Source organism: Panthera pardus, unplaced genomic scaffold (assembly GCF_024362965.1).
Source record: "Panthera pardus isolate Hobbes unplaced genomic scaffold, ASM2436296v1 HiC_scaffold_22, whole genome shotgun sequence".
NCBI lineage: Eukaryota > Metazoa > Chordata > Mammalia > Carnivora > Felidae > Panthera > Panthera pardus.
In genome coordinates this window covers 32,839,117-32,856,286 of record NW_026526788.1, presented here as the reverse complement: position 1 = coordinate 32,856,286, position 17,170 = coordinate 32,839,117, and the positions used below count along the sequence as shown (strand labels likewise).

Here is a 17,170-nt window from a genome sequence, read left to right as displayed (position 1 = left end):
TCAAAAATGACTTCCAGGAGGATAAACATATTTAAGTAGGATTGTTGAACCACATGGCTTCCCAAGAAGGCAACTTAGTTTAGGATATTGTCACCAGCAATTTAGAATGTGACTATAACACTTAGAAGTAACCAAGTTTGGGGTGTCTGGGTGGCTCAGTCGGTTAAGCGTTGTCATGACCTGGCTTCGGCTCAGGTCATGATCTCATGGATTGTGGGTTCGAGCCTCACATCAGGCTCTGTGCTGACAGCTCAAAGCCTGGAGCCTGCTTCGGATTCTGTGTCTCCCTCTCTCTCTGCCCCTCCCCTGCTCACGCTCTGTCTTTGCCTCTCAGAAATAAATAAAAACGTTAAAAAAATGTTTTTCATTAAAAAAATTAAAAAAAAAAGAAGTAATCAAGTTTGCCTTGTTGTTTCTGGAACTGCTGATGCTGAAAATTTAGAAACAACTCAAGAGCCATTACTATCAATAAGGTAAAGTAGCCACTTTCCCATCATGTACAGAATATAAATGTCACAACTCTGCAGCAGTTAAGCCTGTACTCATTGAATCGCACTCCTGGAATATAAAAGGGACTTCAAAACTAGTCTAACTTTCAGGTGGTCATATCAATGCCTTCTAAATCAGTGAACATGTGAACAAAACTTCATTTAATCCTGGAACAGAAGAAGATCATTAGGCAAAAACTAAGGGAATCTGAATAATACACACTTCAGTATGTACCAACACTGGTTTATTAACTGTAACAAATGTACCAATCTAATGTAACGTGTTAACCATAGGGGAACTGGGGATGGGGTGTATATGGGAATTCTGTGTAATATCCTTAGCCATTTTCCTATAAATCCAAAACTGTTTAAAAATAGAATTTATTTTTAAAAATCCACTTAAAACTCTGCAACATAATCTGCAGATTGTAATACACCTGCTAAACTCCTCTCAGAATGCAATCCAAATGCATTTTAAGAGCTGTCAGACACCCACGCATGCACACATACACACACATACACTCTTTCCATCTATGGGCTTAGACACATAGATTTATGAGGGAAGCATTCTATCCGTGCTGATTTTGGTTTTGCTCCCAGCTATAAAATAATGAACAAGGCTCAGACTTCCTTTCTTATTCCAACTAATCTAAACTTTTTGAATATATAAGTTTTTAATGATTCATTAAGAAGCAACCCCCCAGTTAATCTTCAAACAAGAAAATAAAAGCATCCAAACTGCAAGTAACATCAATTCTCCAATAAATCACATCTTTGTGGTTTAAATCGTTGAGTCTTTTTGCTTCTACTTCAGAGGGAATAAAGTGAAAAGGCTGTGCCTTACAGTTAGTAGTGAAAACAAGTAGCCCCACTATGGTGTAAGACCTAGTAGAAGGAACCCTGGGCAAAGAGGCAGGAGACCTAGCTTCTGGCTTCAGTTCCACCACTGTCTTCTCTGTGACCCTTGAACATTTCCCCGAACTTCTCTGATTCTCAATTTCCATGATCTCAAGTTCATTTCAACTTTAATATTTGTCCCATGAATAAAGAGGTCCTTTAGTTATCACTTCTGGGAAGATAGCCTAGTTAAAGCTTTTATCCTTATCTGTTCTATAAAATCAAGTATCTAGAAAGAAAAATAATATCCCGTTATGGAATGAGTGTTTCGTCCCATGGGGGGTGAGGAGTAGGGGCATATAATGAATAAAAGAAAACAAGCTGAACAGCCATCATGGCTTTCCATTCCATTAACCTTGTATTTGTTAATCCCACCACCATATATATTGCAAATATTTATTTGCTAGACAGCATTATGACACAGGGTTTGGCTTTCTTTTTAGAAGACTATTGGAATTCACCTGTGGTTCCAACAAGTTTATGTCTAAACATATCCTGAAGTCTGTTTCTTTTATAGAAGGGACTGGCACACTTTTTCTTAAAAACCCAGATAGTCTTAGGCTTTGTGAATCATACGGTCTCTGTCACAACTCAACTTTGTTGCTATAGTGCAAAAGCAGCCATAGACAATTTGTAAATGAATGGGTGTGTGTTCCAATAAAACTTTATTCACAAAAACAAGTGATGGTCATGGCTGTAGTTGGCTACTCCCTGTCCTAGAATCAGGGGCAGAAAATCAACGGGCAAGATAGATTTTGTAAAACCATTTCATGAGTTCACACTGAAATAAACTGTTTTGTTTGCAGGGAGAAAATGTTTATGAATCATGATCTTCACATACCTGAGAATGTTCAAGTTTCCCCTGCATGAACAGGTCACACCACCAATACCTAAGACAGAGCAGGAAAACACTCTCCCTTACATGGTTGTTATGACATAACAGGGGACGTGTTAATTTATATAGGCAAAATTTACAAGGTGACCTGCAAAAGTAAAATACCAGGTTTTAGCAACTTTAGCAAGAAAAGAAACCCATACCTCATTGATGCCAACCATCACTTTTTCTATATATTAAGCTAAATTAATTAAGCTATATAGAGAGCTAAATTTCAAGGTCATTGACTTTCTTGGGAGAGCTGCTCTGTTTCCATGCAACCCAGTTGGTTTAGACCAGCAGACCCTTGGTTATCCATAACCTGTTAAATTTCCAGAAGGCCAGACTAACTGTTTGATCTAATACAGAAGTTCTGATTCATTCTGGGATGGGACAGGGGTTGTACATCAACATGAATGGGCTAACTAATAATTAGGCCAAGACCAGATCTATCATCCCTTAGGGTCTATCCTAACAAAAATGTTCCATCCTGTGACAGTCACCTTGCTAAGTTCAGCCCCATGTTAGCTACCGGGTATTCAATAGCAGGCTAGAGCAAAGAGCCAGCCCACAAGGACCAAGCAAGTGCCTTTTTAAAAACTAATCTTAAGAAGTTCCTCTACATGGCTTTGCAAAGTAAGCAAAAACCATGCCAAATAGTAAAAAAGGCACTTACTTGACTCCCACAGGCCAGCTCCACACTCTAGCAGCTAAGATGTCACTGGCATGGTACATGGAGAGTGAGGTGGAAACGATATCTTGTCAACCACTGTAGGAATGGTAGTGAAAGACCTAAAAGAATAGAAAAAAGTAAAGTCAATGTCAAAGGTAAAGGCTCTCCTGAGCCTGCTGACATGGATACCTCAGCATATGACAACAAAGGAAAGAAAGTTTGAAAGAATATTAGCTAGAACCTAGAATAAATCCAGAAGATTATGAGAAACTCTCAAATATACATTTTTTCCTGAGAAAGTATTGAATCTTTTGATATCCACGTGGTAAGCTCATATAGATGTAAAACTCGAGAATCTGAAGCAACAATTCATAGACTAATAATACTTTTAGAAATTGCTTTAAAGAAGCAAAATTCTTTCACTCATCTCTATGCTTCTAACATTTAAAAAATGGAACCCTAATAAACAATGAGAAAAAGCAGAAATTTTTTAAAGATTTTTTAATAAATTTTGTTTAACGTTTATTTATTTTTGAAAGAAAGAGCAGGGGAGGGGCAGAGAAAGAGGGAGACACAGAATCTAAAACAGGCTCCAGGCGCTGAGCTCTTAGCACAGAGCCCAACATGGGGCTTGAACCACGAGATCATGACCTGAGCCAAAGTCGGTCATGATAGCTTTGCACAAGCCACCCAGGCGCCCCAAGATTTCTTTTTTCTTTTTTATTTTTTTTTAATTTTTTTTTTTAACGTTTATTTATTTTTGAGACAGAGAGAGACAGAGCATGAACGGGGGAGGGGCAGAGAGAGAGGGAGACACAGAATCAGAAGCAGGCTCCAGGCTCTGAGCCATCAGCCCAGAGCCTGACGCGGGGCTCGAACTCACGGACCGTGAGATCGTGACCTGAGCTGAAGTCGGACGCTTAACCGACTGAGCCACCCAGGCGCCCCAAGATTTCTTTTTTAAAGTGATCTCTAAACCCAAGGTGAGGCTTGAACTTAAGACCACAAAATCAAGAGTTGCATGTTCCAAGGAATGAGCCAGACAGGCGTCCCCCTCTTTTTTTTCTTAAATAAGAATAAAAAATTTTTTAGCTGAAAGGGACCCTGGCAATAGAAGTCTGAGGTTATCCAGATTCATTCAGAACTTTCAATAGTTTCAGAAAGAAGTTCACAAAACTCAAAACTCTTGGTGCACTAAAACAAAAAATCCAATTCATTTACCTAGCCACACGACCCTCTGGTTTAGGAGTTCTGTTTCAAAATGCTTGACTCTTGGCAAATTTTATCAGAGATCATTCAAAAACAAGAACAACCATTTTTTTTCAGGACAACATTTTTTAAAAGAGCCTGTTCACATACCATTACCTCCTCTCCCAATGCCTACACTATTTGTGGGTAAAGGAATTTGTGAATAAAAAACTGTGACTTATAAGAAAAGCAGCAATAGTGAAAAAACAAAAATCATTCTTCATAATCAGTTAATTCTCAATTCTTAATTCTCAATAATCTCTTTCTTCCTTCCATCTAATCATTCCAATGCCCCCCCGCTCAATTTTTTTTTTTAAATAATCTCTTCTTTTACTTGCTGGCCCTTTTAGCATCCTTGCCCCCACAGAACCACAATGGCAGAAACTAACAGGCAACCGAATTAATCATTCTTGGGGCACCAGAATCTCTCCAATAAGAAAAAACAAAGATAATTTCAGTTTTCATTCTAAATAAGTTTTAGCCAAAAGACTATCCTTACACTACTCCCTAATTCCAGTATGCTTAAAGTTGGGTCACCTTTTTAGCAAACAGTCTGATGATTCAAATTGCCCAGGCCTCGGGGCGCCTGGGTGGCTCAGTCGGTTGGGTGGCTGACTTTGGCTCAGGTCATGATCTCGTGGTCCGTGAGTTCGAGCCCCGCGTCAGGCTCTGTGCTGACAGCTCAGAGCCTGGAGCCTGTTTCAGATTCTGTGTCTCCCTCTCTCTGACCCTCCCCCCTTCATGCTTTGTCTCTCTCTGTCTCAAAAATAAATAAACGTTAAAAAAATTTTTTTTCAAATTGCCCAGGCCTCGATTAATTTATTTAGAAAGGGATATTCACTGTTAATAGCATATCTGGCCAGACTGCATCGTGGGTGCCTACCTCACATTTTCTTCCCAATTTTGGCTTGTGTTTGCTTTGCCTTAGCTACAGTCCCTGGAAAGCATCCCATTTATTAGTGTTTCCCTTGCTGCATCAGCATTTCTGGTTAAAGCACAATAGCAAATCATTTGGAGGGACAACCTGAATGGAGTTCTGTATTATGTATTCTGCAACATTATCCAAACCATTATCAAAGATGTTAACAGTTCTTCTTTTTGTTTTGTTTTTTAATGTTTATTTATTTTTGAGAGACAGAGAGACAGAGTGTGAGATTGGGGGGGCGGGGGAGCAGAGAGAGAGGGAGACACAGAATCTGAAGCAGGCTCCAGGCTCTGAGCTATCAGCACAGAGCTCAACGCGGGGCTCGAACTCACGAACCTGAACCAAAGTCAGACTCTTAACCTACTGAGCCACCCAGGTGCCTCTCAAAGATGTTACAAATGAAAGACAACTGCATGAAATTGGGAAGAAAAAAAATTTATCAGAGATTGCCTTTCTAAAACAATGACTACAAGGAATACTCAATGGCAAATACACACATAAGATTCATTATTAAAACAAATATTTTATTTCACATCAACTGTCTACCACAAAAAGCACCCCTCCATTCCTAGACCTTGTTTTTCCTTTACTCCGTAAAACCATGACACAATTCAAGAACAATCTTTTTACCATTTAAGGCATATACCCTTTCTACCAAATAAAGCAGTCCCAAACTGCAAATTTGGGAACTCACAGAAGAGAAACAATAAATAAATGTCAACAAGTTCCCATCTACAGCTTGTCTGCACTTCAAAAAAAACTGAGCATTTTCATAGAACAAACCAAGTTTTAGCTGCAACAGCTCAATCCCGCATGAGCATGCTGTATTACAGCGGATGCCGTTCGGCACTTTGCACAAGACATGTTCGTCTGTGTAATGAAACATTATTCTTCTCTGCCTTCTCTCCGGAAGTACAAAGGGTTTTCCCAGGAATATGATAAATGAGGGCATTCCACACCCAAAAAAGGAAACTGGCTTTTTTGAAAGTCAAAATATTCCTCGTCTAACTTTTAAAATGACATAATATATTCCTCTTTCCCAGCCCCCCAAAATATTCAGCTCGAGAGACTTTCAGTCAACAAGAGAATGGTTAAACATGAGAAATGGAGAATGAAACATGACAAAACAGTTAAAAATGAATGAGCCAGAACTACACGTATCAACTACAGATTCTTCAAAGTATTTAAGCAAAAAGAACAAATCGTATAACTACATACAGTGTACAATCTTCTAAATAAGGCTTAAAACATATTTACAGTAATATGTAAGGTTGACAGATATAGCAAAAGCAGAAACACATACATGGAAATGGTAAATACTAAATTGGAAAGAATGGCAATTTGGGGAGAGAGGACAAGAAATAGGACTGAGGAAAGATACCTGGGGCAGCTTTCATAGTTATCGTGTTTAATTTTTCAAGCTAAAAGAAATAAATATTCTACATGTTTTTATAGACATGACATACTTCATACTTTAAAAACAAATGACTTTTCCCATTATGTTTAACTGAATAGAATAGAGTTTTCTTATGAAGCTCCCCCCCCCAAAAAAAACCCTCTGGTGATGGAATGCCCTTTCCAAGCGAGCCCCTCATCAGTAGAGACCTTCTGTGTCTTCTTCCACTAGTGCTGTTACTTTCTGATACTGGCTGTGATGGGATTTTCAGATCCCTAACTCAGGGCCTCAGCTTGTCTCTACTTTTAATCTTACCAAGAATGCTCTTTTTAGGCAAGAAATCTATTAGAGTTTCCTTCCATTTTCCCCTTTTTACTGCTAAAACCTCTAGCAATCATTAAAAAGAAAGTCGTTACCTATTTAAAGCTCACCCGACTTTGTGGCACTTAGCCAAGCTGGGAACTTGATTTTATTCTGAATCAAATGTCAATGCAGAATGAGATACTAAAATTAAAGAAAACACTGGGGCACCTGGGTGGCTCAGTTGGTTAAACGTCCGACCTCAGCTCAGGTCTTGATCTCACAGTTCAGGAGTTTGAGCCCAACATCGTGCTCTGTGATGACAGCTCAGAGCCTGGAGCCTGCTTCAGGTCTCCCTCTCTCTCTGCTCCTCCCCTGCTGATGCTCTGTCTGTCTCTCTCTCTCTCTCTCTCTCTCTCTCTCTCTCTTTCTCTCTCTCAAAAATAAACATTAAAAAAAATAAAATTAAAGAAAATACTGACTGCAGTTTAATTTTCTAATAAATGAACATTCTAAAATTCTGTAATATGTTAGACCACGATTGCTTCACCACCTCAACAATGTTTAGATAACGTTTTGTTTTGAAGCTTAAGTCAGAGCTGGAAATAAAAAAAGAAAAAAATTCATGGTAGGGGAGGGTTTAAAACAAAAACGAAAAAAATAAAACAATTTCTCACATGCATACATGTAATGAGACATTCACACAGAGCATATCCTTGGGATTCCCTCAAAAACTAAAAATTAAAAAATCACTACCACCTCTTCATGATCAGAAAACCCATTTTTCCTACCTATCCTAACACCAGCATCCAAAGGTCAGAGAAAGAGGGGCAAGAAAGAAGAAAGTGACAGAGACAGACATAAGCTGGTATTCTTCCGTTTACCAAACAAATATAAATTCCAGCAAACGCAAATAAAAAACTTTCAATCTTCTCATTAGGTTTTTACTATTTCTCCTACTCCATTCAATCTATCCTTAAATACTTCATAAAGTATTCTCATATCCATACTCTGTTTTAAAATGAAAAAAATAGGTTTTATCACACTTGGCCACTTGCCACAGCCCTGCTTCATGGCAGCTAGCAGAATTCTGGCAGTGCAAGATACAGGATACAGTGGGGGCAGAATGGAAATACAGAAGATTAGTTCCAAAATAAACACCTCCAAAAATCTGTCATCTTTGGAAATATATACATGCAGGGAATCTAGAGTTGGCAGCACCTCTTTCAAATAGTTCCTTTCAAGCTCTCTTCTGCAGTGCCCAGCCCTTCACCCTTCCCTCCACTCCTCTACTTCCTCCAAATACTTGCCAGGCAGACGCATGTGTCAATTTCTTAAATTACTTATAAGACAATAGCACTACAATATTTTTCCATCACTATTTTACCTAGTATTTTCCATAGTCCTGCTTGTTTCAGCATAATCTGTGAACCCTTTTAAAATGATCTGCTGCTGCCCGAATCAAAGAAAAGTAATTTCTTCTTCGTATTTCTATGATTCTCATCACTATATTATCTCGGCATGGAGAACAAGAGAATCTACAGCTGCATTATCCACAGGGTTGAAGGATTTAGACAATGGTCTCTTGGACTTTTCAACTGACTGACTCATTTATCCAACACTGGCTGAGTGTCTCTGTTCTTGACTACACTAGGCTCAGCTCACAGAGTTTGGGAGAATAGACTACTGTGGGCAACTAATCACCTGAGGTTTCCACACTCAGGATTCCTGTAGTGTAATTACAAAGGAAAACAGAAACATTTTCTGTTTCAGCCTGGCAGGTCACGACTCAGAATTAACAGATTATTAGAACAGTCTGTCTTACCTCAGCATTCCAACATTAACTGCTTTTTTCCTTCCCCTGTCTCTCCAACTCTCTGGATTCCCCACCACATGTTCACCTCTTCCCCCACACCCTCATTAGTTTGGATTGGAAAAAGAAGACAAAAGAGAAGGATGGGACTAAAGGCAGAATGACTTGTTTAAGAGGAATGCAGGGCAAATTGTCCATCAAGATGTCAGAAGTAATTATACAAACTGTCCTGAAAAGGAAATGGAAAGGATTTTTCTTCACTTCAAGCCTTTGACCCTGGTGAGAATAAGCAAATATATTATACTTGAGTTTATGAGTTTATACAAGCTCCCCAAAGGAAAAATATAAAAATTACTTATAAAGTATTATATGAAAGTGACATATGTCTTAGAAAGCCCCTTAAGGGGGCGCCTGGGTGGCGCAGTCGGTTAAGCGTCCGACTTCAGCCAGGTCACGATCTCGCGGTCCGTGAGTTCGAGCCCCGCGTCAGGCTCTGGGCTGATGGCTCGGAGCCTGGAGCCTGTTTCCGATTCTGTGTCTCCCTCTCTCTCTGCCCCTCCCCCGTTCATGCTCTGTCTCTCTCTGTCCCAAAAATAAATAAAAAACGTTGAAAAAAAAAATTAAAAAAGAAAGCCCCTTAGGCTCATTTGATCAAGCATCCTTATTTAATTGGCCAAAACATTAAGACCAAAGAGGTCACTTGCCCAGGGTCAAACAGCAAGTTAACAGAAGAGAAATGAACAAAACCCACACTCCTACCTCTATTGTATCACATGGCACCTAATTCTCTTCAAGTACAGTGACTTACTTTTATTTTGGTGACTGAAACACACACACACACACACACACACCATTTCCATCTCTTATTTAACTATCTCAGAAAACTAATTAAAAATTCTATGATGGTATAGCAATCCTTTAGTCCCATAGTTTTCCAAAGGCTCACCAACAACGTGACAAATACAGTCTCTTCTGGTGAAGCAGATATTGTAACGTGTCTAAAAACTTGTCATAGTTACCAAATAAATACTTACCTCTGTATTATAATACCTAGAAGACCAAAGAATATGTGCTTTCCGAATAAAGCGATCCAGTAAGGTACCTAGTCAATTAAAATACAGAGAATCACTCCATATAACTTGTTCTCGATTATTACATGTTTTTATTTTTATACTCCTCTTGAGAAACGGATGGCAGAAGCACAACTCCTGTCTTCGCTTCTAATGTAAGAATGGAGGTTGCTAAATTTTACGAAGAAAAGGTTTCATGCCTAGGAATGCCTAGGTTTTTATTTGTTTGTTTTAAAGATAAAAGACCATCATACATACAATGCTCAATATTCCCTAAAGGTAAACAAATATTACAAAACTGGAAAGTTAAAGAGAACAAAGTCAAAGGAAATTACTCAAAAACATTCCTCTAATTAATTAAGGTAACGTGAAGAGTTTCTGCTTTGGAAGAGTGTCATACACAGAACACACACTCTCAAAGAAGACTTGCTGAGTGCTCATCGCACTTTGTGAACTCCTTCCACACTGTGTGCAAATCTTTCAGATTCTGATGGTGTGGGGAAGGGGAGGCAGGAACATGGGATAAGGTAGGCATTGGATTTGATACATACATTTTAAAATCATTAAACCAGGTCAGCACATTTTATATACAAAAGAAGAGGCACAGAAAAGACAACAAAGAAGTATATTTAACATGACTGTAAAAAGAAACACACAGAAAAGGTCCAGAAATAAAGTTTCAGGGCCTGAGTATTAATAGCATCAGACAGCCCTTGAAGTGAACTGCCTTTCTACCTGGTACTAGCTGAGTGATAGTCTATGTCCAATCACCAAGTTCTAACAATTCTACTTCCTAAATCTGCCTTCTCTTTATTCCCTTTCTCTACCCCCAATGATACTGTCCTTATTCAGGCATCTTTTGCCTGGTTCATTAAGATACCCCTTATTGGCCTCTTGGCTTTCTGGTCCCATCCTTTCGAATCCGGCCTTCACACTGCTGCCATTGTAACTAACCTTCCAAAAAAAGCACAAACCTGATCATGTGATTCACCTAATTGAAATTCTTCAGATGCTCACCTATTGACTAGCAGTATTTTTCCAAACTGTGGCTTAAACTGTAGAATCAATTTAAGTGGGTCCCAACCAGTATTTCTTTAACAAAATAGCATAGAAACTATGTATGCCTCATACATAGTAAAAATATTGTTTCATGAAACTTTTGCTACTTTTATGCACACGTGCACATTCTGGGTCATGATATAAAATGTATTTCTACTGTGGGTTGAGTTTAAAAAAAACCACTGACCTACATAATAAAATTCCAACTCCTTCACAAGTCCCTTCACAGTCTGATTCCCTCACCATAGCACAGTAGTTAAGAGACAGGCTCTGGAGCCAGACCACTTGCATTTCCTTGCCAGAAATACCAGTCGCCGCTGCATGATCCTGAGTAAGTCATTTACTAGCTGAGTGTCACTTACCAGCTGTGATCCTGGGCAAATCAACCAGTCTGAGGTAACTCGGCTTCACTATCTATAAAACGAGGGTAGCAACAACACCTACCCATAGGGTGCCACAAGTATTAAGTGAGATTACCTATGTGACACGTGTGACACGTGGTGCACTTGATAAATGTTAATTATTGGTGGTATCGCTATTACTGCCTGGCCTAATCTCTGGCTGTTCTTGCTCACACTCCAGTTCTTACAAACTACTGGCCGTTTCTCAAATACATCTTCCTTCCTCATACAGTCATGTCAGATGTTGCTGCTGCCTAGACTGGACTATACCCTTCCAGTCCCCCACACATCATATTTCATCCTATTTCAGCTTAAGTGAGGCCTCCCCTGTGAAGCCTTCTCCAGCTAAACGCTCCCACTGAACCTCCGGGCCGGCGGGGAGCATAGCCACTTACAGTCTTGTTCGTCGGTGTCTCCTAGCCAAACTGTGACCTCTCAGGACCACCTCAGAGATATCACTCTTTCCCAGCACAGCATCTTACAAACAGCAGTTCATCAGATATTTTCTGAATGACTCCTGGTTACTTACCCTTACTAGGTCTTCATTTTCTCATCTCTACAATGGGAGTAGTATTTTGCCCGAAGAGTTATAAAAGTGTCTGATATAGAAGCAATGCTCAATAATGGGTGGGACTTTCCAGAATCCTTAGCTAAATTACAAATATCCTAAGGAAGCAATACCTTAGACCCTTATTAGCTAAGACCTGGAGGTGAGGGTAGAGAAAGAGACTTAAATGTTGCCGGAAAGATGGTAAGATCTCTTGGAAGAAAACTGCAGTAGATGCTTGAGAAAGAAACACAGCTGAAGGACAAGATGAAAGGGAAGGGGGCCCTACACAGACACCCAGCCAGACCTACGCATAAATCCCAGCTCCAAAACATCTGTCTAGTCCATCTTTGCATCCCTAGCATTGAAACAGTTTATGACACTTAGGAAGAAATGAACCTATCTCATCCTCAATTTCCTCATCTATAAACCTGGGATAATCATGCCTCTCACAGGACTATAGTGAGAATTAAATGAGGTAACACAATGCCCTCAGATGCTTTCTTCTCTATCTACCCCTCTATATACAGGTCAGGTAGTTCACATTAACCTATTTCCTCTCCAGTTATTTGACAAATTATCAGTCACGTTAACTTTCTCTAAAGTTTAAAGCAGATATTAATACTCTTAAACATCCTGTAACACCACTTATTATAGGTATTACAAAAAAGGTGAAGGCAAAAAAGAAGTTTAAAGGATCTTGTAATCCATAAGGCAGTACAGTTCAAGACTATACATGGGAGACTGTCCCCTGGACGGCCTCATACACATATGGATTCTCAGCAATTCTCTGGTGATTTTTACAAGTGTTCCCCGAACAATAAAATAGACAATAGTAAAGACTGAAAACTTTAGTAACAAGGTATAAAAGGTAAATACCCCCCTTTTGATTAATAAATATTGTCAATGTCCTTAAAGAATCTTTGCAAAGGACACTTATTTTCAAGAGATGTCAAAATGCAATGTCATATTTCCCATTTTTTCCAGAACTGCATTAGAAAAAGTTCAGTTTCAGCATGCTACTAGACCCAGTTGGTGGTGTAATCTACCAAGTTATATTTTGATCAAAATAAAAGATTCAAGCCCATACACAGTTTATGGGTCAATAATTCACTAAACTCATTAAAATTACTTTGCTTGAAGTCAACTTTCATGTTACACAGGCTGTCTCACTGCAAGCATTTAACAAACTGCAGTGAAATAATTAAATGGATTGTTTCTCTTTTTGTGTTCAACCTGCAGAGGACAGGTTTTTTAACACATATCATCAAGCTTGACCTAAATCAGGAAATAATTATTCAGGACTGGGCTTCAGTTTAAGCACTTACTGAAAGAAAGGGTCTCAATTCACTTTTCATTTTTTGATTTTTTTCTCTCCCCAATTCATTTTTTTTTTTTAAGTAGGCTCCATGCCCAATAGGGGGCTTGAACTGGAATCAAGCAAGAGTCAAATGTTCTACCTGGGATCAAGACTCAGATGCTCTACTGACATAATCAGCCAGGCACCCCTCCTAATTCACTTTTTAAAAGGAACCTCGGCTTAATTGTCTTTTAAATGAAACATACGGTCCTGCAATTTCATAGGAAAAGAACTGATTGAGAAAGCCAGCAGATGGGGGAACCATTTTCAGCTCTGTAGTAACTTGCTGGGCTACTAAAGAAAAAACCATTTCACCACTCTTGCATTATTTCCTTAACCTATGGTCTTTTTGAGCTCTGAAGTCTATGATTCTTTTTAGTACATGTCCTCCATGGTAACATCTTAGTTTTCCTAATAACATGTTATTCCAGTAATTCTAAAATATCCATGAGTCATGGTACAGTATTAATTAGTGAAATAAAGAATAGAGGATTCCGTTATGTTGGGTGGCTATCTCAAGATCTTAAAAGGTAGTCTTGTCCTGGGACGCCTGGATGGCTCAGTTGGTTGAGTGTCAGACTTTGGCTCAGGTCATGATCTTGCACTTCATGAATTCGAGCCCCGCATCGGGTTTGCTGGTCTCAGCACAGAGCCCCCTTCAGATCTTCTGTTCCTCTCTCCCTCTGTCTCTCCCCCATTTGTGTGCATTCTCTCTCTCTCTCTCTCTTTCTCTCTCTCAAAAAACAAAAAAAAAAAAAAACACCCATAGTCTTGTCCTTAAGCACACACATAAACCAGAATTTTTTAAGAAAACCCACAGAGACACAAAGCTAGGATATAAAAAAGAAATGAAAGCAACATCTCTGCAGTTATTCAGATAATGGTATTAATGGGGGCGGGGCACCCGGGTGGCTCAGTCAGTTAAGTCTCTGACTCTTGATATTGGTCCAGGTCAAATCATCTCCCAGTCATGTGACTGAGCTATGTCAGGCTCAGCACTGAGTGTGGAGTCTGCTTGGGATTCTCTCTCTTCCTCTCTCTCTCAAAATAAGTAATAAACATTTAAAAAAACAAAAACAAAAAAGCAGACAATGGTATCAATGAGGTGCTATTGCAGAAGACCATAACCACTCTGGATTTCAAACACAAGGCAGCCCCAAAACCAAAAACGATGTACGTTCAGTTTGTTGTTCTTTTTGACATGCACCATTCCTGACGCTGCATTCTCTATTTAGATTTCCTCTTGGAGTAGAGTTCCATAAAGCATAATAATCTGGGTATTAATCACACTTTTGCTGGGCTTTGGGCAGAAAGCAAGTATCACTGTAGAACTCATCGAAAGGTACCAACTCTGTGCATCAGTCTACCATAAAGAAGTGTAATATACAATCAAAGACAGTACTGGCAATACCAAAGTTAAAGCAATTACCCAAATGTGGCTACCTAGGCAACAGGCCATTAGAAAAGTCAAACGGGGCGGGGGGGTGGGGGGGTGGGGGGGGTGGTAATGAGCACATCTTTTCATCGTACCTGCAAGCAGACAAAAGGGTGCATATTCAATTAATGCTCATCTGAGTGTCACCTATATACCTAGCACTGCGCTGGAGTCTATGAGAGACAAAAAGGCAATACTGCCCACCCACCCCATACGATAAGGCACCCACAAATGAAATATTTAGGTAACAAGATAAGTCAGTGTCAATCTGTGTCCTGCTAATAATTAAATTAGCTAACAATAAGTCCTATCAGAACTTAGACAAGGCAGAAGAGAACAACAGAAAGGGATTAAGAGCCAGGAATCACACAAATTAAGATTCTGACTAGGACTTCTTGAATCCACCTCCATTTAAAGACATCTCAGATGTCATTAACCACAAACATAACCTAATAAGTCACTTCCCTCAGTTCCCATTAGGTGTGTCTCCTCATCGGTAAAGTGAGGAGGTGAGATTCAAAGAGGAGTCATAGGTCACAGTCTCTAACCTGAAATGGACCTTAGAGGTTAGAGAAGTGATTAAGACCGAAATTCAGCTGCAAGAACTGCATAAACATTTAGTATAGATACTCGGAACACTGGCTTAAGTACAGTGGAATATTTGTGCTGGGATGTCTCTGGGAAACCCAATTAAAGACTTGCATCTTGCTTCTGTGTCTGGTAATATAACCTCTGCTAAAACTATCAGGTTAAACACAAATGTTGTGACCACTAAAGAACTACAATGTGTAAAAGTGAGAGGGACAGTCACAAACAATAACAGTCCAATGACAGACTTAAGCAAGAGATTTAGTAATTCAGCAGAGCCACTGACCACTAGGAAATGTCAACGGTCAAGCTTTCATAATCAGAGGTGGGACCATTTGATTTAGCAAAGGAATTACCCAGCTCACAATGAAAGGCAGTTCCCCCTCAAAGAGCCATCCTTGGAAATAGCAACCACCTTCACTAACCACACAGAAAGGCATGCGACAAACATTTTACATCAGTCTTAAGTTGCAACCACAAGCTGGGAGCAGTAACGGGCTCTTCACATGGAAAATGAAAAACTACACTAGATGGTGCTAAAAATATTGAATAAGCCCCTGCATTCTTATTTCTATTTACTTAGTTGAGTGATCTTTTAATAAAGAAAGTGGGGGGGCGCCTGGGTGGCTCAGTCGGTTAAGCGGCCGACTTCGGCTCAGGTCATGATCTTGCGATCCGTGAGTTCGAGCCCCGCGTCGGGCTCTGTGCTGACAGCTCGGAGCCTGGAGCCTGTTTCAGATTCTGTGTCTCCCTCTCTCTGACCCTCCCCCATTCATGCTCTGTCTCTCTCTGTCTCAAAAATAAATAAACGTTAAAAAAAAAAAATTTTTTTTAAAAAGAAAGTGGGGAGGGGACAAGTTATGCTTCATAACTTCACAACCACATCTGCCAATGAGCTGAACTGTATTGTTTTGGACTCCTTCTGTAAACTTGGAAAAGATTGTGAACACATGCCTCTCAAGTAAAAAAATTAACCAGCACCATAACCGGTTATGTCCCCCTGGCTCTAATTTACTGTACCTACTACAGCAGAACAAAAGTGGCACAAGCTGGGCTTGTGATGTCGTCCAATGCAGAGTGCCATCTGCTGCACATGCACAGGATGTCTCCTAGGCAAGATTCAACCTTAGTGTCTCTCAGGGACCTTTACAAGAGCAAGCTGTTTGCTCCCATAGTTGCCTAATACATTTGGCCTCAAACAACATCCACTTACAGGAGCATTCCCATTCATGGGATTTTAAAACACCAATACTTTCCTAACGATAGTCAGTTTTATAAAGGAGGAGAAAGATTATGAAGGAGCAATGACACCTTATAATGAGAAGAACACAAAAACAGGGCCAGAATATCTGGGGTGGGTCCTGAAACTGCTGCCTGTTAGCTGGGCAATTCTGGCCAAGTTTCTCCCCTTTTCTGGGCCTCAATTTCAGGCATAAAATGTCAAGAGTTAAACAAATCTCCAAGAGATACCTTTCAAAGTGAGTCTTGTGAGGGATCATAGAATAACAGATGGAGACAGCTATATACAGGGTGGCTTCAGAGCAATCGTAGAAAAAGAAAAAATCCTGTTTACATATTTTAAATCATCAGACACAATTTTTTTCAAAAGCATACAATTCTAAGTTCATTTACAAGTCAACATTCCCATGATAACACTTCAGCCCTTCAGAAATAACACTTCACTTTAACTGTGCTTTCAGTTACAAATTCAGCACATCACTTTTACCCACCCCAGAATAGCACAGAAGAACACTTTCATGAAGTACCCACACAAGGAAGGCACTCACAGCCTGACAGATTCGCATAGTGAAAAATATACAAGGCACAAATTTAAAAATGCTAAATGAATACCACACCCAAATAGCCTTAAAAACAAACTGTGCAAAGTCAAAAGACGTATTAGCAAAATACAGGGATAAAGACAACTTGAGAAGTCTTTAAATAGTTTGAGGGAGAGGGGAATGCAATCAGATTTTTGGGTGGCTTCATGTTTTTAGGAAAACAAAACACATAAACGGAGGCTATGAAACATGCGATTCTAAACTGAACTGTGGAAAAGCTCGGCTCTCACCCAAAAGCTTCAGCAAAGCAATATG

At 39.6% G+C, this 17,170-nt stretch overlaps 1 protein-coding gene across 4 annotated transcripts in view; it reads right to left on the bottom strand.

The window, feature by feature from the left end:
- MCU (mitochondrial calcium uniporter) overlaps positions 1-17,170 on the bottom strand; it is a 205,321-nt gene that overhangs the window by 186,596 nt on the left and 1,555 nt on the right. For 2 of the 4 annotated variants that reach the window (XM_019444493.2, XM_053888570.1), the window contains 2 exons: positions 2,936-3,051; positions 2,227-2,368 (listed from right to left, as the gene is read on the bottom strand). The exons of 1 other annotated variant lie outside the window; for it this stretch is intronic. In XM_019444493.2, the coding sequence (XP_019300038.2) occupies positions 2,227-2,368; positions 2,936-2,994 (201 nt within the window). In that variant the 5' untranslated portion in view covers positions 2,995-3,051. Of the gene's footprint in view, positions 1-2,226; positions 2,369-2,935; positions 3,052-17,170 lie in introns of those variants that run through there. One more of the 4 variants, XM_053888571.1, reaches the window with a different exon arrangement.